The sequence below is a fragment of the Ahaetulla prasina genome, chromosome 2 (genome assembly GCF_028640845.1).
Source record: "Ahaetulla prasina isolate Xishuangbanna chromosome 2, ASM2864084v1, whole genome shotgun sequence".
NCBI classification, from domain to species: Eukaryota; Metazoa; Chordata; class Lepidosauria; order Squamata; family Colubridae; genus Ahaetulla; species Ahaetulla prasina.
The window spans coordinates 2,688,892-2,707,708 of record NC_080540.1 but is presented as its reverse complement, the minus strand read 5'-3'; the positions used below and the strand labels follow the sequence as shown (position 1 = coordinate 2,707,708).

Genomic DNA, 18,817 nt, shown 5'->3' with positions numbered 1-18,817 from the left:
AATCCGCCCTTATCGACAAACAAGTCCCTAACATGAGGAATGACGACAGACCCACACACACGAGAGCCACACAACATGTCACCACCACACATCCACGTGGAAAGCAGACTCAAACCCACACCAATGATGAAGCACGACCATGGACCAGAAGCCAGACCGCAGCTGCATCATTAGCCATTTCAAACCCCTCCAATCCATACATGCAGCAGACTGACACCCACCATTAAGATGTAGCACTACCACCAATACAAAGCCAAACAACAGCAAAATAATTTTAAAAAATATTTTATTTATACATTTTTCTTTAACATACATAAGTGCTTAGTAAATATTGTATTGTCTGAGTCAATTTAATTGTACATAATAATAGTAATAATATTATTCACTTATACCTAGTAATAATCTTCCAACTTCTATTACCTCCATTTTCTAACCATTGATAAAACAAATCCCATGTTAAAAATAATCTGTGTCTTCTTTGTCCTTTATCTTTAATGTTAACATATCCCTTAATGCACAATCTAGTATTTTTCTAATTATTTTTTTGTCTGTAGGAGTTTCCTCATTCTTCCACTGTTGTGCAAATACAATTCTTGCTGCTGCCAAGATATATAGCAGCGGTTCTCAACCTGTGGGTCAGGACCCCGTTGGGGGTCGAATGACGATTTGCCAGGGGTCGCCTAAGACCATCGGAAATATGGAAGTATACTTGCGAGTCGAAGAATCGTGCTCCAATGGTTGACTCCACAAGCCAGCTGCAGGCTCTTCAAATTGCTAGCCGAATTCGGCTTCAGGCGCAATGAATTAAAAAAGAGAGAAATCTTTGCTGTGATGTCTCCCTCTCAAGCCAGCTGCAATCACTCCCAATCGCTAGCCTAATCTGGCTTCAGGCGCAATAAACTTAATAGGGGAGGAGTCTCCGCTTTAATGCCTCCGTCCTCAAGGCAATCGCAAGCAGTTCAGATCGCTAGCCAATACGGCTTCAGGCGCAATAAATTCAAAACGAAAATAATTTTATGGTTGGGGTCGCCACATTGTGGGGAACTGTATTAAAGGGGTTGCCACATCGTGGGGAATTATACAGCACTATAAAGGTTGAGAACCACTGACATATAGTATTAAAGATTTGTTCCCTTTTTTAGATTTTTCTGGTATTAAAGCTAACAAAAATATTTCTGGCCTTAAATCTGTATGTTGCTTTAACATTTTCTCTAACCATGTGTGCATTTTCGTCCAATTTTTTTTTTTTTGCCTTTGGGCCCTTTTATATGTGGGTCCTTTTATGGGAAGTCAGAGACCTACTGGCAACGAAGGTCTTTCCACACTCTGCACTTACAAGGTTTTTCTCCTGTATGGATCCTGTTATGAGAAGTAAGTTGACTGCTTCGCCTGAAGCTCCTCCCACACTCCATACATTTATAGGGTTTCTCTCCTGTGTGGATCCTCTCGTGAGAAGTAAGAGAAGTCTTGATAGTGAAGCTCTTTCCACACTCCATGCATGTATAGAGTTTCTCTCCCGTGTGAAGCTGTTTATGGAGATTCAGGTAACTGCTGTTTTTATAGCTCTTTCCACACTCCATGCATTTATAGGGTTTTTCTCCAATGTGGACCCCTTTATGGGAACCAAGGTCACAGCTTTGCCTGAAGCCCTTTCCACAGTCCATGCATTTATAAGGTTTTTCTCCTGTGTGGATCCGTCTATGAGAAGTAAGAGAACTCTTTACACTGAACCTCTTTTCACACTCCAAGCATTTATAGGGTTTCTCTCCCGTGTGGATCCGTTTATGGGAAGCAAGGGCACTGCGTTGCCTGAAGCTCTTCCCACAGTCTAGGCATTTATAGGGTTTTTCTCCTGTGTGGATCAGTGTATGAATATTAAGAGAACGGCTTCCCTTGAAGCTCTTCCCACACTCCATGCATTTAAAGGGTCTTTCTTCTGTATGAATCTTTTTATGGGACGTAAGGGAACACTTTATACTGAACCTTTTCCCACAATCCATACATTTATAAGGTTTTTCCCCCGAATGGATCCTTTTGTGGCACATCAGGTAATTACTACTTCTGAAGCTTTTCCCACATTCTATGCATTTAAAGGGTTTTTCTCCAGTATGTACTTTTTTATGGGAAGTAAGGGAACCCTTCACACTGAAGCTTTGTCCACAATCCACACATTTGTAAGGTTTTCTCCCTGTATGGATCCTTTTGTGGCATATCAGGGAACTACTAGTGCTGAAGCTCTTCCCACATTGTTTGCATTTAAAGGGTTTTTCTCCCGTGTGAACTCGTTTATGAGAAGTAAGAGAACTCTTTACACTGAAGCTCCTTCCACACTCCATGCATTTATAGGGTTTCTCTCCCGTGTGGATCCGTTTATGGGAAGCAAGGTCACCGCTTTGCCTGAAGCCCTTCCCACAGTCTAGGCATTTATAGGGTTTTTCACCTGTGTGGATCAGAATATGATAATTGAGAGCACTGCTTCCTTTGAAGCTCTTCCCACACTCCGTGCATTTATAGGGTTTCTCTCCTGTATGGATCTTTTTATGGGACGTAAGGGAACACTGTATGCTGAACGTTTTCCCACAATCCACACATTTATAAGGTTTTTCCCTTGAATGGACCCTTCTATGGCACATCAGGTAAATACTACTTTTGAAACTCTTCCTACATTCTATGCATTTAAAAGGTTTTTCTCCAGTATGTACCTTTTTATGGGAAGTAAGGGAACCCTTCCTACTGAAACTTTTTCCACAATCCGCACATTTATGGATCTTTTTATGAGAAGTTAAATTACCTCTTCTTCCAATGCTTTTTCCATAGTTCACACCGTTGTAGGGCTTCTCCCTTGCTTGGTTCTTTTTATGTGAAGTAAGATCATTATTGCTGGAGCTTCTTCCTGATTTGCTGGGGTTACTAACATTGGGATTTGCTTTGAATCTGTTTCTACTTTGACATTTCCCCGTATTTTCTTTGGAATCACGTTGGGTAAGGACACGATCTATTTCCAGACACTCAAGAATAGATTTTTCTCTCCAATTTTGCTTCTTTTCATGTTTCCTCCTTTCCCACTTATTTGTAGGAATTTCAATTGTGATTATTTGCAATGGCACTAAATCTGGGTCTTGGTCGTTTTCCTTCTTCTGCGCATCAAATGCTTGTGGGGGGAAAAAACAATAAATTAGATTAATCTACAACATCCACTTTAGTGTCCCAATACATAGATTTATCTATTACTGGTCATCTGCAAAGAACAACAACAAGAGAAATGACAGCATGAATATTAGTTACTAACTTAAAAGACTAGCATGGCTGCTCATCTAACCGTCATTCTTGGCAGTTAAAAGGTTAAAGCAAAAACAAGTCTTGACATCAGGATGTGGCAAACAAATTGTCTCGACTGTGATGCACCCAACTTGCATTCAGTAAGACAACATATGTCATTGCAACACAAAGCAAGACAAAATTTGTTGCTCAGTAGGACAACTGCAACAGGCAAAAACACCCTCTCCTTAATCATCTTCCCAATAACTCTGCAATAATGACCCAGAGCCTAAGGATGACAAGACTGAATGTCAACCTTTGCTGGTAACCACACTGATCTCTTTCTTCTAAATGAAACTCTGCTACTTAGAAGACCATGAAAGGGGACTGGAATTAATGTAAGAGGGAAAAAGAAGAGATGAAATCATTTTTAACAAGTTACGTATAGAGCAGTGATGGCTAAACTTTTTGTTGTGGTGTGCTGAAAGCAGGGGGAGCGCGAGGGGGAGGTGTCACACACGTGTGTGCCCACATCCATAAGGCAATTCCCCGCATGCGTATGTGACCCACCCAACCCACGTGTGCCACACCCCCTGCTCGTTTTGGGCCTGGGGGATCACAAGTATGCGCAGGGGGTTAGGGTCATGGCGTGCCCCCTTCTGCGCCAAAGGGGAGAGTGAGCGGCATCCGCATGACTTCATCCCGCTATCTCTCAGCTTGCCTGTGGCCGCGCCGAACAAGCATCAGTACAGGGCTTCTTGATTACCTGCCTCCCCCATGCTTCTGCCTCGACCTGCTGCCGGTGCCTATAAGCAGAACCCCAGCTGCGCGCGGTTTGCTCCATTGCCCGGCTAGGAAGGGAGAGGGCGGAGCTGCACGCAATGCACACAAAACCTTTCCCACTCCTGCTGGGTTAACGCGCAGCTCCTTGCCTTCAGTCTCGCTCCCCCCCTGCCCCACAGCTCAAAGAACCCTCACTGCTTCTGCACAGATAGCCTATTACTGCACGCCAGTTTCCTTTTCGTGGCTTCACCACCTCCACCACCCCCTTCTATGCACAGATAACAGTGTGATCCTCAAGGGTGATCAGGAGATGGTTCTCCAGTTTTTGCTTGTTTTAAAATGGTGGAAAGGCCTGCCGGTGAGTTAGGGTTGAGGGAAGGGATCTCTCTCCATTTAAGATGGCCAGCCGGCCCTTCCCATTCAGGAATTCTGTGCTGGGCGAGTTCACACATACCCTGTCCCTTGCAAGCCTGCCCGCTCTCGCTCCTTTTCTCCCCAAGCTACCCGTCGACCTTTTGCTTCTTGGACACCTTGAGCCCAAGAAACTGAAGAGGAGGAGGAAGCCTTTCCTTGTCACGATTTCTTGGAAAAAAGTAAAGGCAATGAAGGGACCCTAACCCTAACCCGGAAACCTTAATATAGGAAGAGCAGCAAGGCAAGAGAGAGATCCTTCCTGGGTTCTTCAATATTTTCCCGGAGCCTTGCTTTAAAGGCACCCAGGCGATCAAGACTCTCAGGAAGTGTTGGGCAGATGCACAGGCTAGAAAGGAACAGAATTACAAGGGAGGGAGGGAAGGAGGCCTTTGGATCATCAGACCGACCCAGAGCAGAAGCAGCGGCAGGGCGAAAAGCAGGAGCTACCGGCTGGGGGTGAGGGCGGTTCTCACACTGCTGCTTCTGGCAAGGAAGCTGGAGGAGAACCGCTGCCGCCCTCTCGCCTGCCCCTTCTACCAAGGGAGCGCGACTGCTTCCTAGCCGGATATGCAATCCAGGCAGCTATTCTTTCAGTTTCTGATGCTCCAGCGCAGTTGAAGACCAGCTGGCAAGCGCACCAGAACCCGGAAGAGCAACAGGCGATGGCTCCGCGTGCCCGGAGGGATGGCTCTGCATGCCACTTCTGACACGTGTGCCATAGGTTCGCCATCACTGGTATAGAGGAACCCTTACCTAAAGAGGCGACCATCCTAGAGGTTTCCAACATGACTTCTTGATGCAGGGCTTTCTGGCTGGGATCAAGCAGCAACCACTCTTCACTGCTGAAATGGATGGCTACCTCCCCAAAGGACACAGGACCCTAAAGAAGGAAGGAGCCCCGTCAGCAGAATCGATAGAATTTGCAAGATCTCCTTCAATCTGCAAATCCTAAGAGCACAAATGTCTATGGAGGTTCTCAGTCATTCATGGTCATAGTTGTCCCAAAAAGTGCTTCAGAAGTTTCTTCAGCTTCTTGGATGCTTGAAGCGAAACATCTTCAAAGAAAAACCAGGCAGTCCAGTTGCCTCTTGAAAAAAGTACCTTTGGGACTAAAAGCCAAAGTGAAAATTCTTGATTGGACATTTCCCAAGGTGGGAAATGGATTTAACATATTATATGATAAAAAGGTGGATTCAACGTATTATATGATAAAAAGGGCAGAATTCGCAGCCTACTGCTGACATTCAATTAGTGTATGTTTTATCACCTTGACTGATTCTGCTGACCTTCGATATCATCAACCTGCCTTGATCAAGTAGTATAGCCTGCCTTACAAAAACCATCTACCAGTGGCCCCAATATTTCATAGTATTTTCAAGAGGTTCTGTGGGATTTCTGTCTGACATCGTAACCAAATGGTCTTGGTGATTCTTTAAAGGGTCAGCTTTGCTCACACACATGAATATTTCAATTTAACTTTTTTATTAGTTGATCCAAGTATAAAATACAAACAAACAAAAAACCATGGAAAAGTAAGAAGAGAGGAAGGAAAGAGAGGGGATGACATGGGCAGCAGGTGACACATGCAGAGAATCTGCTCACCCTGGACCAGGGGTCTGCAACCTTAAAACACTCAGAGCCATTTGGACCAGATTCCCACAGAAAAGAAAACACCAAGAGCCACAAAACCTGGGTGGGTGTGGCCAACATGACATCACTCATTCCCACCTAGTCACATGACCCCTCCCAGCCATGTCTACCCAGGTTTTGTGGATCCCGATATTTTCTTTTAAACAAGTATCTCTGTTTGTGTGTCTTTCTGTTTCTCCCGCTCTCTCTTTCTCTCTCACCTTTCTCCCTTTCTCTCATCTCTTTCTCTCTCTCATCTCTTTCTCTATCATCTTTCTCCCTCTCTCTCATCTACATAACATAACATAACATAACATAACATCAGAGTTGGAAGGGACCTTGGAGGCCTTCTAGTCCAACCCCCTGCCCAGGCAGGAAACCCTACACCATCTCAGTCAGATGGTTATCCAACATTTTCTTAAAAATTTCCAGTGTTGGAGCATTCACAACTTCTGCAGGCAAGTCGTTCCACTTATTAATTGTTCTGTCAGGAAATTTCTCCTTAGTTCTAAGTTGCATCTCTCCTTGATTAGTTTCCACCCATTGCTTCTTGTTCTACTTTCAGGTGCTTTGGAGAATAGCTTGACTCCCTCTTCTTTGTGGCAGCCCCTGAGATATTGGAACACAGCTATCATGTCTCCCCTAGTCCTCCTTTTTGTTAAACTAGACATACCCAGTTCCTGCAACCGTTCTTCCTATGTTTTATCCTCCAGTCCCCTAATCATCTTTGTTGCTCTTCTCTGCACATCTCTCTTGCTCCCTCTCATATTTCTTTCTCCCTCTCCCTCTCCATCTCATCTCTCTGTCAAGTGTGTGTATTCCCTCTTTAACCATTTCCGAAAACAGGCAAGGGTTGGGGGTTTTTTTGTTTTTTGTTTTGCTGATGTTCTTTATTCTTCTTTGGGTGCTTTTTACCGTATGATTTAAATAAAGAGTCATTTCAGGTTCCCAGCTGCTGTGGCTCCTGGTCGGCCAGCTGTCCCGGCGCCTCGCTCTCCAGCTCACTCATCTGCCCTGAGAAGAGAAGGGCGACAGCGGCAGATGGAGACTTGCTCTGTATTCCAGAGTGGGAGCGAAGTGCCTCTCTACTTGCCTCCCTTGTTGATGCTATGCGCACCTTGGCCATTGGGGAAGAGGCATGACTTCTCTCTGCTCCTAGACACTGGCTGGGCGGCTGCAGCTGATGCTCTGAGTCATAATGGGCTCCAGGAGGAGGAGGAGGGGATACCGTCTCCCCATTGTGAAGCATGCTAAGTTTAAGTGTGCTGAGTGAGGCACTACAAGACCAGCAAGCTGCCATGGATGCGGCGAGAGCAGCGATGTCAGCCATAGCCAGCCAAGACCAGCGCAATCATAATGCAAAATCCTAACCCTCCACCCCACCCCAAAGCAATCATTTTTATTTTTTTTCCTTTTCCTTTCCTTTTAAAATAATTAGTTGCTCTAAACTGTTTTCTTGTGGGTGGTTGAAAGCTGCCGATATTTAAGGGATCGGATTGGCTGAAAAACGAAGAAATAATTAAATCAATAAATAAATAACAGTCTCTAAACACTAGAGGGAGCCACGAGGATGCCAAATTCTAAGCTGGTGGCTGTTATAAAACAGATTCTTGGTCAGTCCTTGGAGAAGATTCATCGTTTTGTGACCAACCAAAATAGAAAATAGAACAAGAAACACAACTAGGTGTAGAAAATGTAGAAAATTACCAACCTACTTTACAAATGTCAACTTTACAAATGCTGGATAATGCAAAAAACCTAACTGTAACCTCAGAATATAAATCTGGCTTCACCAAAGACGCTAATATTACTTTAATTCTGAAAAAAGACTCAGACTTCACACAGATGAAGAACTATAGGCCTATATAGTTATTAAATGCTGATTGTAACATTTTTGCATCAATAATGGCAGAGAAATTAAAAAGATTTCTGACTGAATGTATCCACCCAGATCAAAATGGGTTCCTTCCAAAAAGACAAATTAAAAACAATGTAGGATTTATACCAGATAACATTGGGATATTATGAAGTGCGCTCGGAAAAACAAATGGCGCCGATATTTTTAGATGCATAGAAAGCCTTTGACAATGTAAATTGGCAATTTATGATACAAAAATTAGAATGTGTGGATTTTGGCAGGAAGTTTATAAAAATGATTAAGGCAATATACTGTAAGCAAATGGCAAAAGTAATGGTCAATGAGGATTTAACGGAGAATTTTAATACTGTATAAGAAAGAGTACAAGACAAGGCTGTCCATTGTCCACATTGCTATTTATACTAACATTGGAAGTGTTAAACAGAAATGTTAGACAAAACTTAGAAACAAAAGGTATGGTAAAAAGGGGAAAAATACAGATGACAGTATTTATTTTAGAAGAACCATTGGAAACGGGCCCTAAATTAATGGGAAGAATAGAAGAATATGGGAAAGTCACAGGATTGAAAATAAACAAAGATAAAACTAAAATCTTAGTTAAAAATCTCACAGAAAACAGAAGAGAGAATTGACAGAGAAATTAGATTTACAGATCGTTAAAAAAGATAAATACTTAGGAAAATAGATAATAGCTAAATGGAAAAAACTGCAGTTATCAATGGTAGGAAGAGTAGCAAATATAAAAATGAACATCTTGCCAATTACTTTTCTGTTCCAAACAGTCCCAATAAAACTAGAAAAAATACTTTGATTAATTAAATATTATAATTTCAAAATATGTTTCACCAGGGAAAAAAGCAAGAATAGGATTGAAAATGTTGCAAGAGTCCAAAAACAATGGGGGCTTTGAACTACCAGATGGGGAACTCGAATAGAATAGAATAGAATAGAATATAGAATAACAGAATTGGAAGGGACATTGGTGGTCTTCTAGTCCAATCCCCTTCTTAGGCAGGAAACCCTACACCACTTCAGACAAATTATTATCCAACATCTTCTTAAAAAATTCCAGTGTTGGAGCATTCACAACTTCTAGAGGCAAAGTGTTCCACTGATTAATTGTTCTCACGGTCAGGAAATTTCTCCTTAGTTCCAAGTTGCTTCTCTCCTTGATTAGTTTCCATCTATTGCTTCTTGTTCTACCCTCAGGTGCTTTGGAGAATAGTTTGACTCCCTCTTCTTTGTGGCAACCCCTGAGATATTGGAACACTGTTATCATGTCATCCCTAGTCCTTCTTTTCATTAAACTAGACATACCCAATTCCTGAAACCGTTCTTTATATGTTTTAGCCTCCAGTCCCCTAATCATCTTTATTGCTCTTCTCTGCACTCTTTCCAGAATCTCAACATCTTTTTTACATGTTGGCGACCAAAACTGGATGCTGTATCCCAAGTGTGGCCTTACCAAGGCATTATAAAGTGGTATTAACACTTCACGTGATCTTGATTCTATCCCTCTGTTTATGCAGCCCAGAACTGTGTTGGCTTTTTTGGCAGCTGCTGCACACTGCTGGCTCATATGTAAATGGTTGTCCAATAGGACTGCAAGATCCCTCTCACTATTGAGCAAAGTACCACATATACGGTACCTGTGCATTTTGGGTTTTTTGCTTAAATGTAGAACCTTCCTTTTTTCACCACTGAATTTCATTTTGTTAGATAGCGCCCAATGTTGAAGTCTGTCAAGATCCTTCTGTATGTTGAGCCTATCTTCTGGAGTGTTGACTATTCCTGCCAGCTTGGTGTCATCTGCAAATTTGATGAGTTCCCCATCTATCCCCTTCTCCAAGTCATTGATGAAGATGTTGGAGAGTACTGGGCCTAAAACAGAGCCTTGGGGTACTCCACTGCATACTTCCCTCCACGTGGATGTCGTTCCGTTGAGGACTACACGTTGAGTGCGGTTGGTCAGCCAGTTACGAATCCATCTGGGGGTGATGCTGTCTAAGCCACAGTGGATAACTCTTAGATATAACAGATTACTGCTTTTAGAAGGCCATGATCTCCTATTAGAATGGCATGCTTTTTTATGGTATAATAAAAACAAACCTCATCAATACTTTCAAGGACACTATATAAGAAATGGTCAACTTTCTGTATGGGAAAAGGTGAAAGCAAAAATTTACATTAAAATTCCAGTTTGCCTCTCAACAATGGAAGCATTTCTACATCCAAATGTAGTAAATTTGAAAAAAATGTTAACATATAAAAATATTTAAAATGTGGAAGGGGAACTTAAACCAAATGAGTGTTACAGAATCAAGGTGTGGACTTATCATGGTGGCCGCACATGCAAATCAAATTGCCTGAACGGCCTAGAAAACCACACACTTCCATGTCTCTAACAGAATGGATGATCTCATTGCAAAAGGGGCCTCTGTGGCTCAGGCTGCTAATGCAGTCTGTTATTAACAGCAGCTGCCTGCAATTACTGCAGGTTCTAGTCCCACCAGGCCCAGGGTTGACTCAGCCTTCCATCCTTTATAAGGTAGGTAAAATGAGGACCCAGATTGTTGGGGGCAATAAGTTGACTTTGTATATAATATACAAAGTCGTGATGGAGACTATTGCTTGACATAGTGTAAGCCGCCCTGAGTCTTCGGAGAAGGGCGGGATATAAATGCAAATTTAAAAAAAAGGGTTGGGAGAATACTAAGAAAGCTCTAGCAGAAGCAGCTGAGAAATATAGAACCCAGGCAGACAAACATAGGTCTCTTCAGCCGCCTTTTCAAATAGAATAGAATAGAATAGAATAGAATTTTATTGGCCAAGTGTGATTGGACACACAAGGAATTTGTCTTGGTGCATATGCTCTCAGTGTTACATAAAAGAAAAGATACGTTCATCAAGGTACAACATTTACAACACAATTGATGGTCAATAGGAGATAAGATATATTTAAATAGGAGATAAGATATATTTGTCAACGAAGTACCTAAGGTTGAGGCTACCTAGCTAGAAAGTTGGAGTGAAATTCATCGGTCCTTTCTCTATAGTGAAGCTGATTAACCCTGCAACAGTCCAGCTCAACTTCCTCGAATCCTGGGGAAAATCCATCATCTTAAAACCAGCAGTGGTCTCTACCTAAGACCCTTACCGGCTGCTCCACCCCCCTCCTAATAATAATAATAACAACAGAGTTGGAAGGGACCTTGGAGGTCTTCTAGTCCAACCCCCTGCCCAGGCAAGAAACCCTACACCATTTCAGACAAATGGCTATCCAACATTTTCTTAAAAATTTCCAGTGTTGGAGCATTCACAACTTCTGCAGGCAAGTTGTTCTACTGATTAATTGTTCTAACTGTCAGGAAATTTCTCCTTAGTTCTAGGTTGCTTCTCTCCTTGATTAGTTTCCCTCCGTTGCTTCTTGTTCCACCCTCAGGTGCTTTGGAGAACAGCCTGACTCCCTCTTCTTTGTGGCAGCTCCTGAGATATTGGAACACTGCTATCATGTCTCCCCTAGTCCTTCTTTTCATTAAACTAGACATACCGAGTTCCTGCAACCGTTCTTCATATGTTCTAGCCTCCAGTCCCCTCATCATCTTGGCTGCTCTTCTCTGCACTCTTTCTAGAGTCTCAAGATCTTTTTTTTTTCCTTTGATAGTACAAGGTGAAACTCATTACGAAATAAAGAAGATTCTGGACTCTACACAGCAATGGGGTCAGTTACAATATTTAGTACACTGGAAAAGGTACCCTTTCTTCAGAAGCTCGTGGGTCAAAAGTTGGGATCTGAAAGCTGATAGACTAGTGAAACAATTTCACGATAAGTTCCCGGACAAGCCAAAGGGTCCTTCAGGAGGGAGGGAGAGGAGGTTAAGTGGTTTTAAGAACAATGGATTAACGCTCTTCTTTCGTGGTTTGTCCCCCTTCCTCTCTTCTTACTTTTCCATGTTTTTTTCCTTTGTATTTTATACTTCAATAAATTAATAAAAAAGTTAAATTGAAAAAAAAAATTCATGAAATCCTAGGGAAGCACTTCCAGACATCAAGATGTAGACGATACACAAAGCAATTGCTGCTTCTCCTGTTTTTATCCCTTTCCCCAACGATAGGAAAATAAGATTATACTTATAATAAAGTAGATTTAGCTTATCTGTTCATGTCTCCTGTCTGCTTTACTGGGGACGGGCAATATGAACTGCCATGTGGCATTTTTTTAAAACCAGAATTATACAACCACTAAGGAATTCCATAGATCTCCAAATCTTTGTTGAGAGGTGGGCCTATTTTGACTGATTGTAAATTTAAATTTCTAATTTCCTTGTTGTGCTTTGCTCAGGAATAGCAGTTATCATAGGTTGAGTCCCCAAAGGAAACCAGAGGTCTCCTCCTGCTCCCCCATATAAGGTGCTAATCTCTTCCTTCTTACCTGAGTCAGGAATCCAGCGGCTCTTTCAGCTCCACCAATAGAAGGAGATGATTCAGTGAACAACGGTGACTCCATTTTGTCCACTGGGAAGGAGAGAGACAGGATGGAAACAGGAAAGAGTTCAACTTAACTTGTGAAACCACCACTTAAGATTTCTTCCCGTCTTGCCCAGGAAACCTCCATTTGCCTCTTCTACACTCTCCCTTTCATAGGTTCCATCTTGGGAGCCAAGAATAAAAGGAGAAGACCAAACCCATCACATGCTGAAGAACAAACTTCAGTTAGATTGTTCTCCTAACCTTTGGAAATGGCCCAGCAGGGATATTTGTAGGAATTTAGTCAAAATTATCTCTTGAGGAAGGCCAAAAACAAAGAGAAATCTTAGGATGGAGGAGGAGCCAGAATGTAACTCAAGGAGGTCCCTACAAGAGTTGGTCTTCTGTGAAAGATAATTATAGGCTTGCTCTGAAGGGAGGGAATTCCTTTGTGCACCTTAAGTCTTCTAGCTTGAAGAGGGAGTTCTGTCTTTCTTAATGAGTCACCAAGGACTAAGACATGAGAAGACACAGAGAATTAAGGTGAACTAGAATCTTTCTAGAAAGTCTCCAACCCAGTGGAACAGTCTGCCCTTACCTAGTGAGGTAGCCTGACCTTGACTTTTATCCTCGGGGATCGCTCGGAAAGACAGATCAGGAAAAAGATTTGTGCAATCCACCCTGTTACTCCCCATCCCTGGAAGGACCTCAGAACCTGAAATGTAAGCAAAGAATAGGAGTTAAGGGGACAGGAGAAAAGAGGATGTGGATTTTATTTTCTGCCCACAAAACCCTTCTGTCCATCAGTGGGGATGGATGAGACCCAATGGGAGACTCGCTCCAAATGAGATATTCTTTGGAAGGACACAAGGACAAATTCTCTAATTTGGCTCCCTAAATATCTACTCGGATTATTAATCTCCCAAACCCTATCAGGGAGATATAGAAGAATTCAAGCAGGGGAAGATCCCTCCGTATTCCCCAAAGGAAGCATCTCTGACCTGGGGCCCTTCCTGCTTCATCTTCTCTGCCAGGCTCAGAAGGGATCTTCCAACCACTGGCACCACCGGGCAAACTGGTCTCGGCTGGCTCTCCAAAGATCCTTCCAGTCTTCCAGGGATCTGAATCTAAATGGAGACGTGAGCAGGGGATTCCTTTAGGCTTCCTTCTCTCCTCCCCCCCAGCCCCATTCTTGGATCTCCCCCCCCCCCATGCACAGCCAAGAGCAGTTATGGGGCGGGTTTCCCGCTCCCTCCAACCTCAGAATCTCGTTCCCTTCCCTGGGGAGGAACTGAACCGCAGGATCCCCTCTTGCCAGCCCCAGATTCCCAGGGAGCAACTCTCAGCCGGAACGACAGACCATTCAGACGGAGTGGAGCATGTGCAGCCAAAACATCGCCCTCTGCTGGCACCAGGGGTGAAATGGCAGCCGTGGGGGCAGCTTTGGAGGCTGTGCAGGGCAAGCTCTGCCTGCAGCTGCACCTGTCCTGGAGAGGCGAGCTCTGCAAGTGGCATCCGGGAGAAGCCGGGCAGAAATCAAATGCCGGTTCCTCCGTCCTCTCTCTGTCTGTCTGTCTATCTCTCTCTCCCTCTCTCTCTCTCCCTCTCTGTCTCTGTCTCTCTCTCAAACACACAGACAGACAGAGCGAGGAGTGTCAAAGCTTTTTCAAGAGGCAACTGGTCTGTCTCGTTTTTTTCTTTGAAGACGTTTTGCTTCTTATCCAAGATGCTTCTTCAGCTCTAATTGGATGGTGGGGAATGGAAGGACTGATACTCCTTGCAGACTGCTGGGACATTTGCATCATTTTAGAGAGTGCTTGAGTCTATCTGGCTCCTCCTCAGGGTCACCTGAGTAATTTATTTATTTATTTATTTATTTATTTATTTATTTATTTATTTATTTAATCAAATTTTTATACCGCCCTATCTCCCGAAGGACTCAGGGCGGTTTACAGCCCGATAAAAATACAAATATAATACAAGATAAAACACTAAATTAAAAAACTTATTTAAATAGGCCAAAATTTAAAATTACAATTAAAATGATAAAAACCCCATTAAAATTAAATTTAAAATTAAAATTCTAGTCCAGTCCTGCACAGATAAATAGATGTGTTTTAAGCTCGCGGCGGAAGGTTCGAAGGTCAGGAAGTTGGCGGAGTCCTGGGGGAAGTTCATTCCAGAGGGTGGGAGCCCCCACAGAGAAGGCCCTTCCCCTGGGTGTCGCCAGTCGGCACTGCCTGGCGGACGGCACCCTAAGGAGTCCCTCCCTGTGAGAGCGCACGGGTCGGTGGGAGGCAATCGGTGGCAGTAGACGGTCCCGTAAGTAGCCCGGCCCTAAGCCATGGAGCGCTTTGAAGATGGTTACCAAAACCTTGAAGCGCACCCGGAAGGCCACAGGCAGCCAGTGCAGTCTGCGCAGGAGTGGTGTCACATGGGAGCCACGAGGGGCTCCCTCTATCACCCGCGCAGCCGCATTCTGGACTAACTGGAGCCTCCGGGTGCTCCTCAAGGGAAGCCCCATGTAGAGAGTAATGTGGATGGGTGTGGATTTTAGCATGCTAATGAGCCTTTCTGGAGCAAGCGGGGACTGATAGACGGGGGTGGTCTTGAGGCTCACCCCCCAAATGTCAGAACATGTCACAATGTCGCAGATGCTCTCTATGCATATGCCTGCTAATGTATCCCTATATTGCTTATATTAGACTTATAAACCGCTTCGCAGTGCTTTACAGCTCTCTCTAAGCAGTTTACAGAGTCAGCATATTGTCCCCAACAATCTGGGTCCTCATTTCACCCACCTCGGAAGGATGGAAGGCTGAGTCAACCTTGAGCTGGTGAGACCTGAACTGCCAAACTGCTGGCAGCCGGTGATCAGCAGAAATACCCTAAAGTATTGCATTCTAGCCACTGCGGCTCAGTTATACTGTAATATAGACATATGTGCTAGTTGTTCCTGATTCTAGGGGCTGGTGCTCATCTCCGTTTCAAAACTGAAGATCCAGCACTGTCCGAAGATGTTACCGTGGTGATTTTTTTTTTCATGCTTTCGGACTGCTACATTGGCAGATGCTGGGACAACTAAAGGGAGCTCATTCAGTTACGCGGCACTACGGTTTTGAACCACTGAACTACCGACCTTTCTGATCGACCGCGTCCCATATGTAGACCACATCCTCATAAAACTGTGTTGCTCCTCCTTCACCTTCAGGAACAGATGAGGGAGCCAGGAGGGACAATCCCTGTTTCCATCCTCCAAACAACCCAAAAGAGGCTGCCCGAAGCGATACATTTCATCCAGATTTTTCACCTTTGTGTAAATAAATCCCAGGAGATACATAAGAGATTTCTCCAAGAAATGGGAATGCAGATTCTGACCTTGATCACCGAGCCTCAGTACTTATGTAACTGATCATTATGGAATTAAGGATGGTGAGAAAAGTGTGGAGGGGAAAATGACAACCTGGAAGACAGAGATAAATGGTATAATAATAATAATAACAACAACAACAGAGTTGGAAGGGGCCTTGGAGGTCTTCTAGTCCAACCCCCTGCCGAGGCAGGAAAGCCTAGGTAAAGGTAAAGGTTCCCCTCGCACATACGTGCTAGTCGTTGCCGACTCTAGGGGGCGGTGCTCATCTCTGTTTCAAAGCCGAAGAGCCAGCGCTGTCCGAAGACGTCTCCGTGGTCATGTGGCTGGCATGACTCAACGCCAAAGGCGCACGGAACGCTGTTACCTTCCCACCAAAGGTGGTCCCTATTTTTTCTACTTGCATTTTTACGTGCTTTCGAAACTGCTAGGTTGGCAGAAGCTGGGACAATTAACGGGAGCTCACCCCCGTTAGGGATTCGAACCGCTGAGCTGCCGACCTTTCAATCGACAAGCTCAACGTCCTAGCCCCTGAGCCACTGTGTCTACACCATGTTAAAAAGATCCTCATCACCTGATGCTTTTCAGACCTCAAACTTCCCAGGAGGTCAAGGAAACGGGCTCCCCATGAAGTAGAAGGGGGAGAGTCACACAGATAAGACCTCTGGAAAGCAAGAGTTGGTCGTGCACTGGAAGGCTACAGACACGGGTGTGTGTGTGTGTGTGTGTGATTGTGTGAAAGACAAGCGAGCTGTGGCTGGAGGAGACCTCTAGATTTGGGGCCACATCGGCTAGTAGCCTGGGATTTCCCCATCTCAGGAATCGTTGTCTCCTTTTGACATTGCTTCGCTCGGGGCCCACCTGTGTCCTCCTTGGGACACGCCTCTCCAGTTGAACACGGGAAAGTCCCCTCCAATTGCACTGCACGCAATCTGCATAGCCCCGCCCCCCTTTTCTGTTTCCGCTCCAAAGGCTTTCTCCGCAGGGAGAAATCAACAAGAGATTCTGCCCGGAGACAGATGACTCGACGGAAGGGAGGATTCCCATTGGCGCAAACTTGATTCCTGGCGAGCCAACTCCGAAGTATCCCTGTCAAGCGCCCTCCCCCCCAATTCTCCTCTCTCTTGGGGAGGGGGCTTGCTTGTGGGAAGCCTCCACGGGCTCCGCCTGTTGCCGCTGCGTGTGGGGACGTCGGCCGGGAGCCCTGGGAGCGAAGGGGTTGCCAGCATTAGGCTCTTCTCCAGGGAGTCCTTGAGTCCCAGAGGGGTGGGAGGAGCTTATTTTGGCGGGAAGAGCAGAGACAGAGACAGACGCCGCTCTGAGGGAAAAGCCACCGTTGGCGCGGGTGGGTGGGGGAGGATTGGGGTCCTCAGGGAGGGACTAGACTCCTTTCTCTGGGTCAGACACCGAATTGGGCCTCCTTCTGTTCCCCTCTTCTCCCTCAGGGGCCCCTTTCCAGCTTTTCTGATGGGAGACCCCCAGGGGACCCTTTGAAGTCACCCTGTCACTGGGGCAAATGAATGGGACGATCCCCAGATTCCCACACTGGATCCCCTTTCAAGCCCTCGGCCTCCACTCATCCCCAAAGACCCTTCAGATTAATGATGGTGTTTCGTTCAGGGCTTCATTTGCAAAGGGAAAGAGTGGAATCGGTGGCTGGAGAACAAGGTATATATTGGACTTATTCAATTGATACATTATTTCATGATATTCAATGGGAAGATAAATGTAGTAGATGTTGCCTGAATCCAAACTATGACCCAAAATGCAAATCCTTAAAGGCCAAAAATACCTTCCAAGTTGTAAGGTAAAGGTAAAGGTAAAGGTTCCCCTCGCACATACATGCTAGTCGTTCCCGACTCTAGGGGGCGGTGCTCATCTCCGTTTCAAAGTCGAAGAGCCAGTGCTGTCCGAAGACGTCTCCATGGTCTTGTGGCCAGCATGACTCAACGCCAAAGGTGCATGGAACGCTGTTACCTTCCCACCAAAGGTGGTCCCTATTTTTTCTATTTGCATTTTTATGTGCTTTCGAAACTGCTAGGTTGGCAGAAGCTGGGACAAGTAACGGGAGCTCACCCCGTTACACGGCAGCACTAGGGATTCAAACCGCTGAGCTGCCGACCTTTCGATCGACAAGCTCAACATCCTAGCCCCTGAGCCACTGCGTCCCACTTCCAAGTTGTAGAAAGAGGCAAAAGGCTAAAATTTTCTGGTCCCCCTTTGAGTCCTCTGGTGCAAAGGAAGAAGAGAAAGTTGGCCGAAGCACTTTCAGTGACCCATGGATTATCTCCACAGGTGTAAAATTTACATCATTAGGAAAATTTTAACAAAAATGCCAGTATTTTATGAGCATTATTCCTACATTTTAATTGTTTGCTTCTTTCATAGAAAAATCTACCTTACTAATGCTTTTCTCATTCCATAGCTTTCAAGGCATCATTGTGCAATGTGAAACAGAGTCAGATGTTGCGCATCATGTGCCTCCCCCTCTCCCCCGACTCTGCCTGCTGCCTGTGCCAACAATGCAGGCATTTTCCTCAAAGTTCCATTTTATTAGAGATGTGATATTGGCACATCTGGGAAAACCCAAATCTGGAAGTCCTCCGGGTTTTTCCCAGCCAAAAGAAAGTCAGAGTCCCTTCCCCTGCACCCACGTGCCTATCACATGGTCCATTCAATTCACCTTCCCAACTGGAGATGTTTCCCAGTCACGCTTTTCCAGGTGCAGGCTGAAGGTCCTTGACTCCCAGAGAAAAGAATGTTGTTATGGCTACATATCTCACTGCAACTCCATCCAATCCCCCTCCCGTTTTCCCACAGCATGCCCATCTACTAAGTGTGGCAGCCCTGAAGATTCAAAGAAAGATGGCCTCCAGAGCTGACAACATTTTTCTTTAACAGACATAAGTGCTTAATAAACAATGTATTGTCTGGGTTAATTTACTTGTATATAATAATATTATTCACTTATACCTAGTAATAATCTTCTAACTTCTAATTTCTACCTCTGTTGTCTA

General features: G+C 44.6%; 1 protein-coding gene across 3 annotated transcripts; it reads right to left on the bottom strand.

Moving 5' to 3' along the window:
* Nucleotides 1–321: 321 nt before the first annotated feature.
* Nucleotides 322–13,808, bottom strand: LOC131192707 (zinc finger protein 345-like). 3 transcript variants are annotated; one of them, XM_058172124.1, is made up of 6 exons: nucleotides 13,690–13,808; nucleotides 13,432–13,557; nucleotides 13,029–13,145; nucleotides 12,396–12,478; nucleotides 5,209–5,335; nucleotides 322–3,151 (listed from the first exon to the last, which is right to left on the bottom strand). In XM_058172124.1, exons 3-6 carry the CDS (start codon nucleotides 13,123–13,125, stop codon nucleotides 1,299–1,301), a joined length of 2,160 nt encoding a protein of 719 aa, XP_058028107.1. In that variant the 5' UTR covers nucleotides 13,126–13,145; nucleotides 13,432–13,557; nucleotides 13,690–13,808; the 3' UTR covers nucleotides 322–1,298. The 3 variants fall into 3 exon arrangements, with proteins under 3 accessions (XP_058028107.1, XP_058028109.1, XP_058028108.1); XM_058172126.1 differs by lacking the exon at nucleotides 13,432–13,557 and having other exon boundaries at nucleotides 13,690–13,806; XM_058172125.1 differs by lacking the exon at nucleotides 13,690–13,808 and having other exon boundaries at nucleotides 13,432–13,659.
* Nucleotides 13,809–18,817: the final 5,009 nt, after the last annotated feature.

What these genes read in the sequence shown, in the direction of transcription:
- LOC131192707 (XM_058172124.1), bottom strand. Translation starts at nt 13,125, where the DNA reads ATGGGGAGTAACAGGGTGGATTGCACAAATCTTTTTCCTGATCTGTCT. An exon ending in AGGTCAGGCTACCTCACTAG is followed by an intron (nt 12,479 to 13,028) that starts GTAAGGGCAGAC and finishes TCTCCTTCCCAG; the next exon opens with TGGACAAAATGGAGTCACCG. An exon ending in TAGGATGGTCGCCTCTTTAG is followed by an intron (nt 3,152 to 5,208) that starts GTAAGGGTTCCT and finishes TCCCCCCACAAG; the next exon opens with CATTTGATGCGCAGAAGAAG.